We start from the raw sequence: 20,349 nt of genomic DNA, 5'->3' as shown, positions 1-20,349 counted from the left end.
ACACAGGGATCCTCTTAGGGCTGATGCTCATCTTCAGTCTGTCATTTTGCAAGGGACTGGAAATCGAATCTCCTGGTACGCTCAATTCATTTTCTTCTCAAATTTCAGTCCATTTCTTCCTAAACTATCCTTTGTAGATTTGCCCTGTTGACATAGTTTTAAATTCCCTCAACCTTATTAGGACGAAGTATTTCTAACTCTTCTTTCATCTTTATTCAATCTTTCTTACTCACTGCTGTATAAATCTGTAGTATAAAAGAAACATATTTCAGTTTTGCTTATCATGACTGCATTTTTGTACCATATGCAACCAAATCAAAGCTTTCAAAAATATCGCCCTCTGGTGGAAAGTGTATTTTCATCAGGGACTGTGGCTTCCCTCCCTTTCCTTCTCCCTTCCCTCCCTCCCCTCTCTTCCCCTTTCCCCACCCACACCCAGTCCCCTGGCCCTCCCTGTAGAAGGGCCTTTTTCTGTCAACAGATCATACTGCTAAACTGGGCTGAGTCACAACCCGTTCTTCCCACAACCCTCTGGCTCCTTGTGAGGCTGGGGGCATGCTTTGAGCATTTATTTCAAAAATGATGAGAGACTCAGAAATGATGTCTGTATTAAATTTCAATATATTAAAGATCAAAAATTGAGTTTCCATGGTAATTCTTTGAATATTTTGGACTTTTAGCCATAGGGCACATTAATAGCCCTGAAAAACAAGTACAAGTAAAATGTAGTCTCTTGATCCAGTAAATGAAATAGAAAGACTTTAAACATTTTATAGACTGATACACAGTATTTTTTTCTTTTCTTTTCTTTTTTTTGGAAATGGAGTTTTGCTCTTGTTGCCCAGGCTGGAGTGTAATGGCACGAACTCAGCTCACTGCAATCTCCACCTCCCGGTGTCAAGCAATTCTCCTACCTCAGCCTCCCGAGTAGCTGGGATTACAGGCATGCGCCACCACACCCAGCTAATTTTGTAGTTTTAGTAGAGATGGGGTTTTACCATGTTGGTCAGGCTGGTCTCAAACTCCCGACTTCAGGTGATCTGCCCACCTTGGTGTCCCAAAGTGCTGGGATTACAAGCATGAGCCACTGTGCCCAGCCTTAGACTGATACACAGTAATATTTTTAAAAGACAATATGAGATAGTGGTGAGCTATGAGAGAGAAGACTGGGTCAGACCATTCTGGCTCCAATTCTGACCCGGGTGCTTCCACCCTGTGACGTTAGGAAGTACCTTTTCTTCTCCGCACCTTGGCTTCTTCATCTGCAAAACACAGTTAAAAATAGCCTTATATAAGTCTCTGGGCTTATATTGGTGATTAAATATGGATTTCTACAGTCAAAGCACTTGAAATGACACAAAACATAATTTTATTGTTAATATCTTCTTCATCTTTGCCGCTTATTTAGGCTTGCCATTTACAGAAACTTTATTGCAAAGCCTGTCTTTATGACAGTATGGAAATTAACTATGAAATTTCATTTAAATAACATAACTATCAACTTTTACATGTCAGTTTCAAACAGAGATAAGAAGCATCTCCTAGGGATTGGAGACATGAGCTTTAAACTTCTTAACTATGACCTGACTTTGCTTCTCAGAGCCCCACAGATAAGTCTGCGTGTAACTGTGAGTGTGAGTGATGTCACAGCATTGGCTGGTTTTCGATGTTAGCAGAAAGCACTGTTTGCTCTCCATGAAGCACCCTCAGATTCTGTCTAAGCCTCCATCCTAACAGAGCACTCCGGCCTGCTGTCTGAATGAGGGAGGGAGTCAGAACAGGAGCATGGGGCATCCAGAGCGGCTCCCTCAGGCTGTTCTCATCACAGCAGGTCTGGTGCCCACCGAGACCACTGGGGGGCTGGAGGGTGGACACGTCTTTCCTGAAGGGACCAACCTCTGAGGGCACTTCTGACTCAGGTGACCGGCTGAGTGAGCGTCCCCTTTGGGCCTGGCTTCTCTTGGAACTTGCTCCTACCATGTCCTAGTAGCCACAGATAGTAAGGACCAGCCCTCAAGTGGACTGTGAGTACCGGCAGGGCAGAGACTTTCTCAAACCTCACAGCTACGTCCACAGAGACCGAGGAGACACCCGTGAATACTTCCTTTCTGTAAAATGGGACAATGGCCGGGCCTGTAACCACACAGGGTTTTCCTTTCAAGCACGTAGAGGGCACGCACGTACTCGGTTCGTACTATCCAATATTTGTTGAATAACTATCTGCCATTCTATTTTCATTTATTTATTTATTTATTTATTTTTGAGGTGGAGTCTCGCTCTGTTGCCCAGGCTGGAGTACAATGGAGCAATCTCGGCTCCCTGCAAGCTCCGCCTCCCGTGTTCACGCCATTCTCACGCCTCAAACCTCTTAAGTAGCTGGGACTACAGGTGCCTACCACCATGCTTGGCTAATTTTTTGTATTTTTAGTAGAGATGGGGTTTCACCGTGTTAGCCAGGATAGTCTCGATCTCCTGACCTCGTGATCTGCCCGCTCCGGCCTCCCAAAGTGCTGGGATTACAGGCATGAGCCACCGCGCCCAGCCATTTTTTTTACAAAACTTGTACGCACGCTCGTACGGAATCATTTTCATAGCCATGGAAGGTGGTCGTCATTGCTCTCATTTTATTCGTAAAATAACCAAGCCATGGGAATTCTCCAGTAGGAGGTAGCCAGAGAGTGGCAGATTGGGAAGCGTCTGGTCCCACATCTAGGCGGCATGTTATTCAAAAGACAGAGTTTCCTGTTGTCTGTCTTGTCTGCACATCCCTCAATGGGGAAAAAAGGAAGGTTCAGGAAAGTTACTTGATCTTGGTTTCACACGTGCTTGGGTGGTAAAGTAAAGGCCACCTCACTGTAACATTCATCTGCATAACAAGCCATCGTTTTCAGGGCACTATACAAGGTAGGCAAAGTCCACATTATTTTCAATATACAGAGACATTAGGGCTTACCTAAGATCACATAGCTAGTGCATGGTTGTCAGATTGGGTTCACTAGAAGCGGAGCCTGATACCAGTTCAAGTACATGTGATATACTGAGCCAATGTTCTTCGGGGAAAGAAACTGAAGGTACTAAGGGAAGCAGGGTAAAGAAGGGGAAAGGTCCAAGCAAGGCTGTTGCTTAAAGTTCAGTTAAACTCGTCTTCGTCCGTGTTGAAAGGCAGTTCAAGTTACCGACTCAAGGTCTGTTTTTTTTCAATAGACACATTTACAGCTACATATTCTCTCTAGGCATTGCCCTGGCTGCCTTCCATGAGTGTGGGTATGTTGTGTCTTCGTTTTCCTTAATCTCAAAGTATTATCTAATTTCTCATGTGATTTCTTCTTTGATCCATTTGTTATTTAGGAGTGTGTTGCTTAATGTCCACATATTTATAAATTCCCAAATTTATTTTGTCCTTGATTTCAAATTTCATTCCATTGGGGTCAAAGAAAATACTTTGTATAATTTCAGTCTTTTTAAATGGGTTAAGGCTTCTTTTATGGCCTCACATATAGACTCTTGTCTTGTGCAGTGTTCCACGTGTGCTGGAGAAGAATGTGTGTTCTGCGTTACTGGGTAAAGTGTTCTCCAGGAGTCCATTGGGTCTAGTTGGTTTACACGGTTGTTTAGTTGTTCAATATCCTTGAAAATCTTATGACTAATTGTTCTCTTCATTATTAAAAATGGGTTATTTACACATCGAGCTATTTTTGTTAAATTGTCTATGTCTTCCTTCTAGATTGTCAGTTTTTGATTCACGTATTTGGGGCTCTGATATTATGTGCTTATATAAATATATGTATATTACTATGTTTATAATTCTTATATCTTTTTAATTGATTGACCATTTTATCATTATAATATGTCCCTGTTTATTCCTAATTATGTTTTTTGTTGTTTTGAGGTTCATTTCGTCTAATATAAATATTGCCACTCCTGCTTTCTTATGGTCGCCATCTGCATGATGCATCTTTTTCCATCCTTTTACTGTCAATCTAATGGTAACTTTGAATCTAAAGCGTGTCTCCTATGGAGCATATAATTGGATGTTGTTGTGTTGTTATTGTTGTTTTATCCATGCCAGTAATCTCTGCCTTTTTATTTGGTTGTTTAATTAATTTACATTTAATAGATTATTGATATTATTAGATTTGTATCAGCCATTTTACTTTTTTCTATATCCCATGCCTTTTTTGTCCCTCTGTTTCTACTTTACTGTTTTCAATTAAGTGAATGTTTTGTACTATAGCATTTTGATTCCTTTTATGATTTTTTAACTGTGTTTTTGAGTCATTTTCTTAATGGTTGTTCCAGAGCTTACAATATGTCTTAAATATTTCTAATTTATGGGAACTTGTTTTAATAAGATACAAAAACATTACTCTCATATGGTTCTAGTCTTTTTTCTCCTTTTTTATGCTACTACTGTTATATATGTTAAATCTATATATGATACACACTCAGCAATTCGTGATTATAGTTAATAATTTATATAATTTTATGTTTTTAGAAAACTCAGAGAATAATTGAGAGCAAGTATTTACTCATTGAACTTGCCATTTTAACCTTTTTTATTTACCATTTTTGGTTCTATTCCATTGTTTCTGTTCATTCAAGTTACCATCTGGTGTCATTTCCGAGACAACTTTGCTCCCACCTGACTCTTTTGTACGGTTATTGTCAAGTGTATAATATTTCTATATGTTACAGACTTAACATATAGAAAAAATTTATTTTTAAACTGATGAGAAGAACTATGTATGCATCTGTACTATTATTTATAGATAATTATCTTTACTGGTGATTTTTTAAAATGTGGATTTAAATTACTATCTAGAGTCACTTGCTTTCAGCCTGAAAGAGTTTGTTTAGAATTTCTAATATTTCTTGTAAAGTGGTTCTACTAGCAACAAATTCCATCAACTTAAATAAAACATCTTTTAATCTGGGAATGTCTTTATATCCTCTTCGTTTCTGAAATAGACTTTTACTGATTATAAGATTCTAAGTTGACCAGTTCTTTCTTTCAACATTTTGTCATCCTACTGTTTTCTGAAGTCTACTGTTTTTGACAAGAAATCTATCTGTTATTCTAATTGGGGTTCCTTTTTTTTTTTTTGAGACGGAGTCTCACTCTGTCGCCCAGGCTGGAGTGCAGTGGCGTGATCTCGTCTCACTGCAAGCTCCACCTCCTGGGTTCACACCATTCTCCTGCCTCAGCCTCCCGAGTAGCTGGGACTACAGGCGCCCGCCACTGTGCCCGGATAATTATTTTGTATTTTTAGTCGAGATGAGGTTTCGCCGTGTTAGCCAGGATAGTCTCGATCTCCTGACCTCGTGATCTGCCCGCCTCGGCCTCCCAGAGTGCAGGGATTACAGGCGTGAGCCACTGTACCCGGCCTAACTGGGGTTCCTTTTATGTGATTAGTCATTTTTCTCTTGCCTCTTTCAAGATTTTTCTCTTGAGTTTTAAGATTTTTTACAATTATCTATCTGGAGTGTATCTTGTTACATTTATTCTACTCAGAATTTGTTGAGCTTCTTGAGTGTAGATTCATGTTTTTCATCAGATTGAGAATTTTCAGCCATTATTTCTTTGAAAAAATTTTCTGCTTCTTTCTCTTTTTCCTTGCCTTCTAGTACTTATATCACACATATGTTGGTTCACCTAATGGTGTCCGAGGTTTCTTGTGTTTTTGTTAATTTTCCTTCACTCTCTTTCTCTTAGTTTTTAAGACTTTCTATTGATCTATCTTCAAATTTACCAGTTCTTTATTTTGCATGCTCAGATCTACCGTTGAACTCCTATAGTAAATTAAATTGTTCTTGTTGCTTAATACAGTTTTTACCTCCAGAATTTCCATTTGGTTCTTTTATATAATTTTATGTTTTTATTAATATTCTCTATTTGATAAGATATTCTCATTGTACATTTTTCTACTTCTTAACCATAGTTTTCTTTAATTCTTTGAACATATTTATGACAGCTGTTTTAAAGTCTTTGTCTGCTAAATCTGATAGCTGGACCATCTGAAAGGCAGTCATTCTCGCCTGCTTCTGTTTTTAATTTGTTTTCTATGTATGGGTCACACTCTCTCGCTTCTTTGTTTGTCTTCTTATTTTTGGTTGAAAATCAGAAATTTTAGATATTATATTGTATCAACTCTGGATGCTCAACCTCTCCCCCAGGAGCCTCTTATTGTTTGCTTGCTGTTTGTTTAGAGATTTGGCTGGACCGTTTGAATGAATTCTGTGCCCCACTACTGTGAAGCCTCCAATGTTGTCTACAGGCATGCATACAGTTTTCCTGAGATGACAGATGTTCTGACTGTCCCTGTCCCTGACCTGTGTGTTAAGCTGTTTGTCTCCCTTGGTATTACACACCGTTGTTAGCCTCCGCTAACTGCCTGCTGATCACTCCATTGTTTCCAACAATGCCGTGGGGACATAAATTGCTCCACAGTTTGATCCAGTTAAAATTGTGCTCCTGTGCCCAGGTGGTCTTTGAGGCTCATTTCTATTTCAGGAGGGCTCTTCCTAGCTATCTCTGTCGCTGGTTCTCCCTGATGATTTTCTAGACCACCCGTGGTTTTGCTTGTTGCTGTCATGGAACTGAATACCTCATCTTACCTGTTTATCACCAAAACCATCACCCACTCTCTGTTCCAAAAAATTTCACTTCCCTTGAGGAGAGCTTTGGAGCTGCCTGCCCTTGCAGCCTGTCTCTCTCTCTGCCCAAGATCTCTGTGCTGTTGCTCCAGAGCTGGAGGCTGGGGCAGGGGCTCACCTCTCCTGGAGTGACATCCCTGCAGCCTTGGGCAGGGGAGTGGCGTGGCTTGCCTCTGTCAGCGTGGAGCTTTTGCCTCACAGGTGAACTGGGGCCAGAGTAGGTTGGGCCCTGGTGCTCCTGGACTGTTGTACTGGGCTGGAGCCTCCACTTATACATGGGTTCTGGGTGGAGGAAGGAAGCTCCAGACCTCTCAGCTGCTCTTGCCTGGAATGGAGCTTCTGTACATGGAGCTGTGGGAAAAGAAATGCTGGCAGCAAGCCTCTCCTGTGGAGATACTGCAGCCCTGACCAGGGGCTAGGGGAAGGAAGTCTGTGTTCTTGCAAACCCCCTTCCCCAAGAGGAGCTTCCATCAGGCTGACCTGCAGCAGGGCACAGGTTGTAGCGCAAATGTCACCAACTCTCTCTGTCCTTACCAATATTTAATAGTGTTCATTGAATCATTGTGTCTTCATTTTCTTCACTTGCCATTTGCCCTTAGGACAATTTCCAGAAGTGTTAATTTTTAAAATAATTTTTACCAGTTGTGGTTATTTTGCTCTCGAGAGGGTCTGTGGCCTCTTTATGCTACCATTGCAGTGGCATTCTGATTTGTAGATACATTCTACGGTGGAATGGAGATTCAACTGTAATTGTTAAGTTTTAGCTCTTCTTTTATTAGTTACAGAACATTGAACAAAGTACTTAATCTTCCTGAATCAAATCTGTAAAATAAAAAATTTTAAAGTTGAATAAAATGATCTTTAAGTACCCTCTTTCCCTTTGGATACTTGTGACTGGCAGCAAATCTTGCTGGTTCTGGGCTAAAGTTGTGGCACATTGTTTTGTGCCTGGGTTAGTCTCAGTTTTCCTTCGGACACCTCCCACACCTTCCACCTGTCCAATGCTGCAAAACCCTAACATTTGCTCCAGGTTCTTCATCTGATCTTCCAAACACAGAAAGGGATTTGAGTACCACCTTCTTAATTATTTGTGCTATTACTCTAGAATATCTGGGGAGATGCTAACCTATTCGTTGCAATGGATGCCTTAGGACATTAGAGCTTAATTCTCTTAGAGAATCCTGGTGGAAAAAGATTGCAATCTTAATTGTGTGTTCTTTTTTTTTTTCATTAGTTATCATTAGTTTATTATAAAAGAGAAATGTGGAAATTATTTACATGATGAGAGATTTCAGAACTTCAGTGGAATGGGCAGCTTCATGTTGATGCCATTTTAATAGTGACTTATATCAGTCTAGGTACTTTCCAAGAATGTCACCATCTCTAAATAGGAAATAATCCTTGTCACCTAGAACGACTTCGGTGCCTCCACATTCTGGCAGAAGAACTTTATCTCCAACTTTCACACTAACCGGTTGAATCTCTCCACCCTTTCCTTTAGAACCCGATCCAACAGCGACTACTGTTGCTTGCAATACTTTTCCTTGAGATTTTTCTGGAAGCATAATGCCTCCTTTGGTTACAGTTTCAGCAGCAGTCCTTTCAACCAATACTACTCGGTCAAAGAGTGGAAGAAATTTTCTAAACGCTTGTCCTGCCATGACTCCCTCTGCCTCAGACTCGTACTCTGCTCTAGTGTCGTTCTTAAGGTCTGATTGTGTGTTCTTAAGGTCAGTTCTCTTAACTAACAAGATCTAGTTATGCAAAGGATGCTGCTTCGCAGCCCCTGCTGCCTGAGGCTGCTTCTGGATAGCTTATTGCATTGTGCCGTGGTTTCACTGGAGAGTGAATGTCAGACTCATTCTTCCAGGGCCGTAAGTGTAAGTGACCCTAAGCTTAGCCAGAAGGCTGGCATGGGTTAATTTACGTTTGACAATCTCAACCTTTAGACTCCCAGATTCTACAGGGCGGAGAGTTCCCTGTTCTTGGAACATCAGAGGTACTGAATAATGGTCTAAATTAGTGACTGAATACCTGTATCTGGATTAGGGATTACTTTGGGGGAGGGGGAAGTTTTTGTGATAAAGAGAGAGATTGGTAAAGAGAGTTGTGATTGTGAGAAGTGAAGATATGAAAGTTGGTAGTCTGAGGAAAGATAATGCTACATTTTGTTTAAATACCACTTACGGATTCTTTTTGGATAACAGTTGTAGCAAAGCCCAAAGCTCAGAAAGTCCTGCTGCTGCCTTGGCTTTGGACTTGTACAGTCCTTTGCTGTGTTTCCAGCGCCAGAGCTCACACTGGGCCATCAAGCCAGAGCAGTCTGGCTCTTACTCAAGATTGGAATTTGAAAAAACAAAAATTACTCAGCTTTTTCCAGGGAGAATTTAGATGGGCCCTTTTACCTTACTGAAGAGGAAGGTATCTGGGTTACAGTTGAGGATAAATTATTGTTAGAGACCAGAGTCCAGTTTTTAAGCCCCCTAAGAATGGGATGTAAGGAAAAGATCTGTTGGTCCGAGGCATGGAGGGAGTTGCCGGGAGGGCCTCCACTTAGGCTTGGTTTGCATATTGAGAGATTGAGACTGGTCATGCCACACACAAGGAGGGAGGGAAAGGTTTATTCCCCTTGCAGTGAGGCTTTTAGGGAGAGTGGGGTAGGGAGAGTGGGGTAGGGAGCGTGGGGCAAGCTCCAAGCCCAGCCCAAGAGCGGCGAGAGAGAACTGCAGGCCGGAGGGGGGAGCCCAGCTTTCTTAGCCGGTTGTCCAGATGTGGGGCTTGAAGGCGGACAGCAGTCAATCATCCAGAAGGGGGTGAGGCTCTGACAGGATAACTGCCCAGGACTCAGCTGTGGTGTGAAGCAGGCTGACCACACGAGAGGGAGATGGGGTGGCACCTTCCGAGGAGCTGCTTTCGGGACATTCAGTCGCAGAGAAGAGGGACGTTCTGTCCCGCAGCTTCCGCTCCATGGCAGCTGTGGTTTTTCACGTTCTTGTATTTAAGAATTTATTTAATTGAAACACTTGCATCTGAGTTATTGTTTTATTTTTTAATTTTATTTTTTGATTTATAGTGGAGTATGTATTTTCCTGGCACTTGTAATAATTTAATACATGCATACAATTTGTAAAGATCAAATCAGTGTGATTGGGATATCTGTCACCTTAAATATTTGTCATTTCTTTAGGCTGGAAGCATTCAAATTATTCTCTTCTAGCTACTTTGAACTAGTCAATAGATTGTTGTGAACCATAACCTACTGATCTCATAAATAAAACACAAGTCTTATTTCTTTGATCAGACTGTGATATCATTGAGTTTTAATGCAAACTTCTAAAGAAGTCTTGTCAAATACTTACAGGGTTTTCTGAGAGTGCCGTCCCAATGTATTGTTCAGCTGATCCAGATTCCTGCAGGAAATTTGTCTTGCTCCTTGTTCTACGTTGTGGAAATAAACTGAGGGCTATTGCTGCTCACAGGCTCGCCAAGCTGTCTGCAGAGCTTTTGACCTGGTTCTTGGGCTAATCGGTAGTGTCACCAAAAAATGCAATATTGTCTTATTCTTATTTCAAAAGAACTAAAGAGAGATCAGACAAAAAAAAAATCAAAAATTTTTTTTTCCTTCAGCTGCCTCTCATAGCTTGGCCTTACTTAACTGTACCACGATGCACCAAACCGAAGTAGAACATAAGAGCCAGTGTAGCTACAAGGTCATGGGCAGAAATGTGTATTTTCTGAGTGTGTAAGTGGCAAGTATTCTGCAAGGCAAATTTGTTATCTAAAAATACATATAAGACACAGGTTATACAATCATTGGTGAAAATGCTTAACTTTGCATAAGAAAAGCTAAATAATTATCTGTCATTCAGCACCATAATCCTCAGAAATTGTCTATATATAAAATAAAATGAACAGTTGGCAAGCGTCAAGCTGAAGCATCGGGTGTGGGTCAGCTATCTGGTAGATTTAGTTTGTCCTACAGATCTTGTGTATTTTATTTCATAAAATGATTCAAATTGAACATTATTAAGAACATGCTTGTATCAGGAACTCTCTTAGGGCCTTTCAAGTATAATCTCATTTGGTTATAACAGGATTTTTCTGTCACTCATATGAAAATGTTGACTTGAGAGCATTGATTTGATTAAAAAATGTGAATAACTGTATAATGAAGGCATATTTTAAACACGAGTCTGCTTGACCTTTGCATGTTGTATTGAACTGATTTCAATTCATCCCTAAACAGCCTTGAATGTGTGCCACTATTATTACACCCATTTTCCAGAGAAGGAAATTGCAGCTTTCAGCAGCTCAATGATTTGCCCAAGGTCGCACAGCATGCAAAAGGGAGTTGTGGAGTTCCCACCTAACTAGTTTTACTTTTGAGCCCAAATACTGAGCCCCATGCCAGCACTCTGTCAACTTCCAGGTGCACCTGACACCTCTATCTGATTCTGACGATCGTTCCATGAGGTGTGGGTCCTGGTAAAGCAAATATTAAACACAGAGTGGTCAGAGACACAGAGGCTGGTTAGAAGACCACAAGGTCCACAGCTCTCGAGAAACGGAGCTGGGATGGACATTGGTTCTCCACACCAGGGGTGCCCTGGCCCATGCTCCCTCCCCTGACCCATGCTCCCTCCCCTGACCCATGCTCCCTCCCCTGGCCCATGCTGCCTCCCCTGGCCCATGCTGCCTCCTCTAACCCATGCTGCCTTTCATTTGATGGGTCATGTTATTTTTCAGGTCTAACTTTGTGCTTCCACACTGCAGTAATGAATTTGAGAAACAAATGATTTCGCTGTGTTGACTTGCCTTGAGCATTCAGTTGAATCTCATTGTAGTTTCTGCGTTTATTTAGAGAAAAATTAAGTCTGCTGGGCTCAGTGGCTCACTCCTGTAATCCAGCCCTTTGGGAGGCTGAGGCGGGTGGATCACCTGAGGTCAGGAGTTCAAGACTAGCCTGGCCAAGATGGTGAAACCCCATCTCTACTAAAAATACAAAACATTAGCGGGTGTGGTGGTGGACGCCTGTAATACCAGCTACTCGGGAGGCTGAGACAGGAGAATCACTTGAACCCTGGAGGTGGAGGTTGCAGTGACCTCAGATCATGCCGCTGCACTCTAGCCTAGGCAACAAGAATGAAACTCTTTCTCAAAAAAAAAGGAAAAATTAAGTCATGGAAATAGGCATTCCTAGTGGAAACTACTTTGCTTTCTGATATGTTGAGCTTCTGTGACCTATGGTGAAGTGGCCCAGGTTCAGCTTCCAGTAAGGAGCACACCACTGGCCAGGAGGGAAGTACAGAAAGTCTCTCGGGACCTTCAGCTCCGTCATCCCTGGTGCTGTGCTCTTCGGGCTTGGCTTGTACGAAGTGTTTAGTCTGATGAGATCAGAGAGCATGTCGGATCCCTTCCTCCAACCTTCGTTTGACTTGTTAGCACTGACAGTTTACCTAACCCCACTAAACCCTAGGATCACCACCTACACGACCAGGTTGTGTGGAAGATTAAAGGACAAGATGCAGGCAAACCTCACAGTATCCACATGGTGCACAGTAAACGCTCACTGGGGTTTGCTGTAATTACCTGTGGCAATATTGGCTTCAAAATTCATCAGCTCAAAATAAAAAGATGGCTCTTGTCTCACATTCTTTCCTGTTTCTATTGGTGTTTTGCTGCAATGCATACGGTGTAGTTGAGTTTTAGTCAAGATGAGTTTTAAATGATATTTACTCTTAACTATTTTTAAATCAGTGGGTTTCTACACTTTAGGTATCAGACTTGGTGATAATTCTGAATTATGACCGTGCTGTGGAAGCTTTTGCGAAAGGCGGAAATCTAACCCTTGGAGGGAACTTGACTGTGGCGGTCGGGCCCTTGGGAAGGTGAGTTCTTTAAATAGATGTTAGACAGTAAAGGTTTAACAACTGCATGTTTTATTTTGCATTAATAGGAAACTTGAATTAAAATGAACAGATTTATACATCTCCAGATTTATACAGGCCCAGAAGATTTGAGGTCATCACAAATAGGAAATTCGCAAAACACAGCCAGTGAGATAAGCTAGAAAATCTGAAACCAGAACACACAAGAAATAATGAAATGTTTTAGAACCATAGGCCATTGTATCTGTCAGGCTTGAACATAAAATCCACCTTCAGCTTTGAGAGAGCCAAAGGCAAGTCAGATTTTATGATAAAGTTCAGCTTCCATTAGGAAAGAAAGAGCTTTTTTCAAAGTAAATCATAAAAATTGGATATGGATGTGTTTTTTTGAGCCGTGTTTACGGTACTTAAAGTGTATTTTTCTTCTCTATTAATGAAATGCTAGTCTTGGATTAATTGTGCAATGTAGAAATATTTTATACCCACACTATTTATAGAAATTACACAGTAAAATCATCTAAAAATGTTCTTGGTTCCATGAAAATACTCAATGCAAAAAGAATCCAAATTATTTAGCACTCTTGAGATGTATTTCCCAGTTTTAAGACAGGACGATCCAGTTGGAAAATATCAGACTTACAAATTTTTAAAATATATTTACACATTCTGCACTGTACTTTTTGCAACACAATTCTATATTATCACAGCCTTCTGTAATAACTTCATGTATGTTCTTCCCCCTGGCCTGTTTTTCCTCTAGGCCACATTAAAACATCTAATTTAGGCCTACAGTAAGTAAAACATAGAAACAGCTGAAGAAGGTACAGAACAAGATAATTCATTTGAGCTGGAAGAAGAGTGCTATTTAAATAGTTATCTTCGGGCTTAGAGCTGTTCACAGCTTTGTGACGCAAAATCTTGTGCTTTGCAGGAACTTGGAAGGCAACGTGGCCCTGAGAAGCTCGGCCGCCGTCTTCACGTACTGCAAGTCGAGGGGACTCTTCGCAGGCGTGTCTTTAGAAGGCAGCTGTTTGATTGAAAGGAAAGAAACTAATAGAAAGTCAGTTCAAGTTAAAGTGATTTTAATTGAAAGTGTGATGAGAAAATAATACTTAAAGAGTTGATATAATTTGCAGAGTACATTTATATATCCTTTTTACAACATGTGGTTATAAGTGTGTCTCTTACGTTTAAAAATTAAATATATAAATAATATATGCTCATGGAAAATGCAGAAGACACACAAAAAATAAAAGAAAAAACATTCGATCCCTTTGAAAGACTAACACAATTCACATTTTGCTTTACTGCCTTCCAACATTTTCCTAAGCGTGATTTTTTTTGTCTTACCATATATGATGGTAATCACCATATATATTCAACTGTAAATGCTGTTTTTCCACTTCGCATTTTAAGATAGCTGGAAACCATCGTTCTCAGCAAACTGTCACAAGGACAGAAAACCAGACACCACATGCTCTCACTCATAAGGGAGAATTGAACAATGAGAACACTTGGACACAGGGCAGGGAACATCACATACCGGGGCCTGTCGGGGGTGGTGGGGACTGGGGGAGGGACAGCATTAGGAGAAATACCTAATGTAGATGACAAGTTGGTGGGTGCAGCAAACCAACGTGGCACTCGTGTACCTACGCAACAAACCTGCACATTGTGTACGTGTACCCCAGAACTTAAAGTATTAAAAAAAAAAGGAAACGTAAGCGTAAGGTAGTAATACCCTTAGTTGGATGCACCAATTTCAGTGATTTTCAGATGTTTGTGGAAGGCACACCAGTTACAACTCATGGGTCAGTCGGTGTTCCTTGTTGTGAGGTTTCCTGTTCTATACTCCACCTTTGTCTTTTCTCTATGTCAAATAGAGAACAATTTAAAATACAGAAATACAGTTTGATTGAAAAAAAAAAAAAAAGAATCTGGAGGTACCCTAAGAGGTAAAGGGAAGCTTCTACTTTAAATTGCATCTGGCTAATTTTTCCTAAAATGCAAATTAAGTGGCTCTAAATTGCCACTAAAATATGTGTGAAGGCCCAGAAAGAGATCAAGAGCTAAGACTGACAGCAGGACTTCTTCCAGAACCTGCAGAAGTTCCACTAATTGCCAGCCTGATGAGGCTGGCCCCGCTGGCATTGGCCGTTAACATTCGCCACGCGTGGCAGACAGACCCGCCACTATCCGAGACAAAGCACCCAGTGTTTACCTCACTGACTCACTCAGGAATCCAACAGCACTATTTGATAAAGCTAAATATAAACCACAAGAGGTAGAAAATAGGTGGGATGGGGAAAAATAAGGTTTGCAGAACTATTCATCTTATAAAATCAAAAGTGATGTGTTGACTCCTGGTTTTATTAATTTGAGAAAAGTTAACAAAAGAATACTTTTAGAAACTTCTGGTTTGAGGCTGTTGGCAGGCCTTCCCACTAAAGTTCAACTAAACCCTGGATAAACTAAAACAAATATGTTGCTTAATGAATGACAGGGCCTCCAAGCATGTAAGGTAAATGTTTACTTAATCTTGATAAAAATAAATATTTTAAGGAAATTACAAAGCCACGGTTATAGGCACCTTTTTTAAAGAAACTTAAAAAGTAAAAACCTATAAAAATGTATGTGCTTGTGTGTATATTTATATGTGTTTATATATGAGTATGTGTGTATGTATATATGTACAAGTATAAGTATTTCTATGATAATGTGGATGTGCTTTTTATGTTAACAAAGAAAGGATCCATATAAGGATATTTACGGTAGTTGCCTGTAGAGGTGAACTTGGGGTACATTTAAGACTTGAACATAGGATATTGCTTAAAGTTAATGTTTAAAAAGTAGTGTATATGAAGTGCTATGTATGAATGATTATATATACACACCGTGTGTGCACACATGCTGTGTTTAGAAAAGATTTGTGTATATTGAAATGTTTTTAATTTTATATTTCCTATTAGATTTTATTGTCAAGATATCCGAGCTTATGACATTTTATTTGGAGATACACCGCGGCCTGCTCAAGCTGAAGATCTTTATGAAATTCTTGATTCCTTTACCGAAAAGTATGAAAATGAAGGACAACGAATCAATGCAAGAAAAGCAGCAAGGGAGCAGAGGAAGTCTTCTGTACCGTTTGGTTTTATGTTCCACTCAGTATTCTCAGAAAATCTCTTTCTGTAGAACATTCTGTCCCTGATCCCAGGTTCCCAAGAACCTACTAAGCCTCCTTCGTATTTTCACTGACTTCACATTCCTGTGAAAAGGTCTTGCTACCTTGACATTTCCTCTATACAGATTTCAGGGAAAGACGTCCTTTGTCTTTTGTGGTTGCGTTTCTCCAAGGATGGAACTTGGTTGTATCAATAATACAGATAATGTTTGGGAGGCCGAGGCAGGCGGATCACTTGAGATCAGGAGTGTGAGACCAGCCTGGCCAACATGGTGAAACCCTCTCTCTATCATGAAGATAGAAACAGTAGCTGGGCATGGTGGCGTGTGCCCGTAATCTCAGCTACTAGGAGGCTGAAGCAGAAGGATCACTTGAGCCCGTGAGGTTGCACTGAGCCAAGATCATGCTATGCCATTGCACTCAGCCTAGGCAACAGAGCAAGACCTTGTCTCAGTAATAACAATGACATGAATAATAGTTGCAGATCCTGGCGCCTTGGTACGTTAGGCCCTGGGGCACCAAGGAGTTCGTGTGCCTTGTTCATGGGGCTCCACAGCCCTTTCAGAGTTGGTTTGATGCCTGTTTCATGGAGTAAAAACTGAAGCCTAGAGTTTGTCTGCCACTGCCTCTGCCAGTCGCTTGCTAAGCCAATTACTACAATTACCATCCCTGCAACTCGCAGCTCCCTAAGACCTTGCACAGATGGTCAGAGGTGCCTGGGGGATGTTGGCTTCCAGGCATGAGAGGAGCACACCCGGTCCACATCTGAGTCTTGTCGTCCAGTTCAGTTACACAGAGTCCAGAGGGATGCATATGAGCTTTGAGAGTGCCTCATTACTAAGCACATATAATAAAAGTTTGCTAAATAAACTCATTAGAAAAGAGTTATGTGTGCCTAAGTAAAAACAAGATTTAAAATTACGTGTATTTATTTTTTTGTTTCTCCCAGGCTAAAGAATTACCTCCAAAGCCACTGTCGAGACCACAGCAGTCACCTGCACCAGTCCAGCTGAACTCTGGCTCTCAAAGTAAATATTTTTGTTGCAATTAAAATGCAATTGTAATTAAGTAATTATTAAATGTTATTGTTAAGAAATCAAAATACATTGTTAAACTTTAGAGTTAAATAGAAGAACTAACATATTTAAGAGAGTAAAATAAGTGCTCAGCCTCTTCTAAATACATGAGACAAATTGTCATTGCTATAATTTATTAAAACTTCTGTTTCTATTCATAAGATACTTTCTTAAATCTACAAAGATATTTATCTTTAAAGATTTTCTCATTTATTTTCTTTGCCATTTCTTTCAGAAACCGTTATCCTCCTGATTTGAAATGACAACAAAACAAGCCTGTTTTTTTCTTATATACTCACACATTTGTAATTCTGAATATCGGTTTCGACATAATGTTCTTTGGAGCTCAGGATTTCATAAGATGGTTTTTAAACTAGATGACATTTATAAAGCACCAGGCTTTGGTCTTTATCTTTTTTTCTATCATTCATTTTGTGAATCACTCTCGTGTGTCTGTTTTTTGTATATGGAGGTCACCAGTGAATAGGAGGATGTTGAAGTAGGGACTTGGAGGTGATGGTTGACTGTTATACAAGAGTCATTGTGCTGTGGCTTTGGGTGCACAGAGGTGATGACAACGTAGATCTGGCCTTTAGAGAACTTTCAGAAGAGGAGGAGAGAGATTACATGTAGAAACATAACTGCTATTAGTAGGAGAAGGCATATGCTGAGTTTTGCGGGGAGTAAATAGTAAAGCTCTGCAGCAGGCAGGAAGCTCGTCCTCGGGCTGCTCCTTAATTTTCTGTATTCGTTTCCCCAGCTTTGAGCCCAAGTCCCTCATATGATTTTTGGCTGTGCCTTTGTCTGGTCTAGATGTGGCCCTCCCAGGAAGATGCTCAGGAGCCAGGCCTGTTCCTCATTTCCCACCTGCCCCTGCCCCTGCGTTGTCCCCTGTTCTTTTGGGATTCGGGTGGTCGGCCCACTGCTGATTCATGTTCACATGATTGATTTATTGAAACTCGTGTTTGCAGTGACTAATGAGATGTGAGCACTGAATTTATTTTTATTTTAGATCTCAGTGATTATATAAAATTTGACCCATATGTATGTTTTAAAATATATAAAATGTCCTCACTGAGAATGGATACCTGCACATGCATGTATAAAATCCTCTCACTTATAAAAATCCTCTTAGTATCAAGTCCTTATCAGTGTGGATTTAAAAATGACTGTGGACCTTAACGTAAAAAATGCCTTTCAGTTAACGATTGAAAAGCTCCGAAGGCTGTTTTTGCTGTAGAACCCCCTTCAGCGATTGCCTGTGCCGGCTTCTGGGTGTTTCCCACCGTGACCTCGTGTGTTCCCCGAACCCTTTCTTGGGGAGACGAGCGGTGCCCTCCCCACTTTGCAGTCACAGCTGTGTCCCTGCCGGTGTACAAGTTAGCCTGGCCACGTTTCTGCAGCCTCAGCCTCACTCGACAAACCTTCTCGGCTTCATCCTTTGTGGCTACGGCCCTACAGGTTTTCCGTGCAATACCATCGTTTCTCATGTGCTGTATCTCTCAAGTTTTGAACATCAGTTTTTAATTCAGTAAACTAAAAATTTAAAACTGGTGTCTACTTTTAACCTTTTATGTTAAACCTGACCTTTTCTTAAGTTCTTTATTTAAAAACTAAGTATTTTCAATTTATTTACATATCCTTACATATATATACACACACACATAATTTTATATAAATGCACATATGTTCATATGGATGGTCAGTGAAGGCAGTATTTTTTTTCTTTTCCTTTGTCGTGTTGCTTCCTTTTTTCCATTTCACCTGTATTTTAACTTACAAGATATCCTCCTCTACCCTGATTTCAGGAAAACCAGGTTCACAACATAAATTATGAACTTCCACATTTTTTTCCTCCATTCTTGTGTAGTCCTACACATGACATGTACAAACATATACATAAACATGGCCAGAATAGTTTTATTTTGTCTCATAAAAATGCTATCATCTTATACGTGCTTTACTGTATCTTCTTGATTTATTTATTTGTTATTTGTTGGTTTGTTTTGCTCAACAACTCCACATACAAATCCCTAAGTCAACTGGTATAGTTGTAATTGCTTCTTTTTAGTAATTATTTAATATTCCATGGCACAAATGTATATAGTTTACTCAGTCACTCTCCTATTAATGGATATTAACTTTATTTCAGATTTTTTCCATGCCAAACAGTGCCACAATTGATAGACTTCTAAATTAATATTTATATATACTGGCACTTTTATGTTTTTGAGATAGTTACCATGAGTGGACATAATAGGTCAAATAATATATTTTTAAAGTTTTAACAGATTTAGCAGATTACTTTTCAAAAGTTTTTACTACTTAGAGTCTCATCAATCATTCCCCACCATAACATTCACCTGCATATGCGTTCCCCACCACAGGCATTCCCCACCGTGTGTACCACCCACCATGCGCAATCCTAACCACACATACTCCCCACCATGTATACATACTCCCCCATAACCTTCCCACCATGATAGTCCCCAGTATAGTTGCTTTCCACCATAGGCATTTCCTACCACGCACATTTCCCACTAGACTCCACCATATGCATTCCCCAACATGTGTCCCACCCACCATGTGCATTTTTCACCATGGTTACTGTCCACCATATGCATTCTCCACTGTATACATTCTCCACCGTGTATACTGCCCACCATACTCTCTACCATGTATAGCACCCACTATGTGCAATCCTAACCATATGTCCTCCCCAGTATCTATACTCCCCCGTAACCTTCCCACCAAGTCCCCATTATATAGGCTTCCCACCATAGACATTCCCACTATGCACATTCCCCTCTGTACACATTCTCCACCATTTTCATTCCCCACTGTGTGCATTTTCAACTATTACATCCGTTATGACATTCTTCAGCTATATCTTCCTCACCACTATTAGTGCAGAAGCATCTAGAAGATTTTGCCAGTCAAGGCTAATCACATCTCCTTGTTAATTGGATTATGTTTATTCCCATTAGTGAATGTAGACATCTCTTCATATAAATTGCTGGTGCTTTGGATTTAATCTTATCTGAAAAGTCTCTTCATCTCATTGGTCTGTTTTTCCTATTGGGATATCTGTTGCTTTCTCAATTTATGGAAACGTTATCTATATTACAGGTTTTGTTGGACATTTGGGTTGCAGCATATTTCTACATTTATCATTTTTCTTTTGATCTTGTTTTTTGTAATTTTACTATATGAAAGTTTTAAATTTTATCTAAAAATATGTCTATCATTTAGTTTTTATAGATTTGGATACTTTGGTCATGGTTAAGGTCTTCCCACTTCCTATACAAGAGTGTATTCATAGGATCCTAGATTTTCTTGTGATTTTTTTTATCTTTGCATTTACTGGACACTTAGTCTTCATATAATTTGAGATCATTTTCCCAATTTTCCCCTCCTCCCAAATATGCAATTCTATTGAAATAGTATTATGTACTTGCATCCATTCTATAATTTTTCAATGCTAATTACATAATGTTACATGTGTACATTGATTAATTTGAGATATAATAATTTTACCATTTCATGCTTT

The 20,349-nt window shown here is 40.1% G+C and overlaps 1 protein-coding gene and 1 pseudogene across 11 annotated transcripts in view; one reads left to right on the top strand and one right to left on the bottom strand.

Annotated features, from left to right (window-relative positions):
• The window catches only part of LOC105497543 (SH3 and SYLF domain containing 1), a 46,185-nt gene that overhangs the window by 18,121 nt on the left and 7,715 nt on the right, over positions 1-20,349 (top strand). For 10 of the 11 annotated variants that reach the window (XR_011611344.1, XM_011768692.3, XM_011768689.2 and 7 more), the window contains 4 exons: positions 12,430-12,542; positions 13,474-13,602; positions 15,512-15,680; positions 16,673-16,751. Coding sequence is in view for 10 of the 11 variants with exons in the window: in XM_011768692.3 (XP_011766994.2) it covers positions 12,430-12,542; positions 13,474-13,602; positions 15,512-15,680; positions 16,673-16,751 (490 nt within the window). In the remaining variant the exon portion in view is untranslated. The remainder of the gene's footprint in view (positions 1-12,429; positions 12,543-13,473; positions 13,603-15,511; positions 15,681-16,672; positions 16,752-20,349) is intronic. The other variant, XM_071076120.1, reaches the window with a different exon arrangement.
• On the bottom strand, positions 7,989-8,315 carry LOC105497542 (10 kDa heat shock protein, mitochondrial pseudogene; annotated as a pseudogene).

The sequence above is a fragment of the Macaca nemestrina genome, chromosome 13 (genome assembly GCF_043159975.1).
Source record: "Macaca nemestrina isolate mMacNem1 chromosome 13, mMacNem.hap1, whole genome shotgun sequence".
Taxonomy (NCBI): domain Eukaryota; kingdom Metazoa; phylum Chordata; class Mammalia; order Primates; family Cercopithecidae; genus Macaca; species Macaca nemestrina.
Note: the sequence above shows the minus strand (reverse complement) of the source record. Positions and strands in the feature narration are given on the sequence as shown.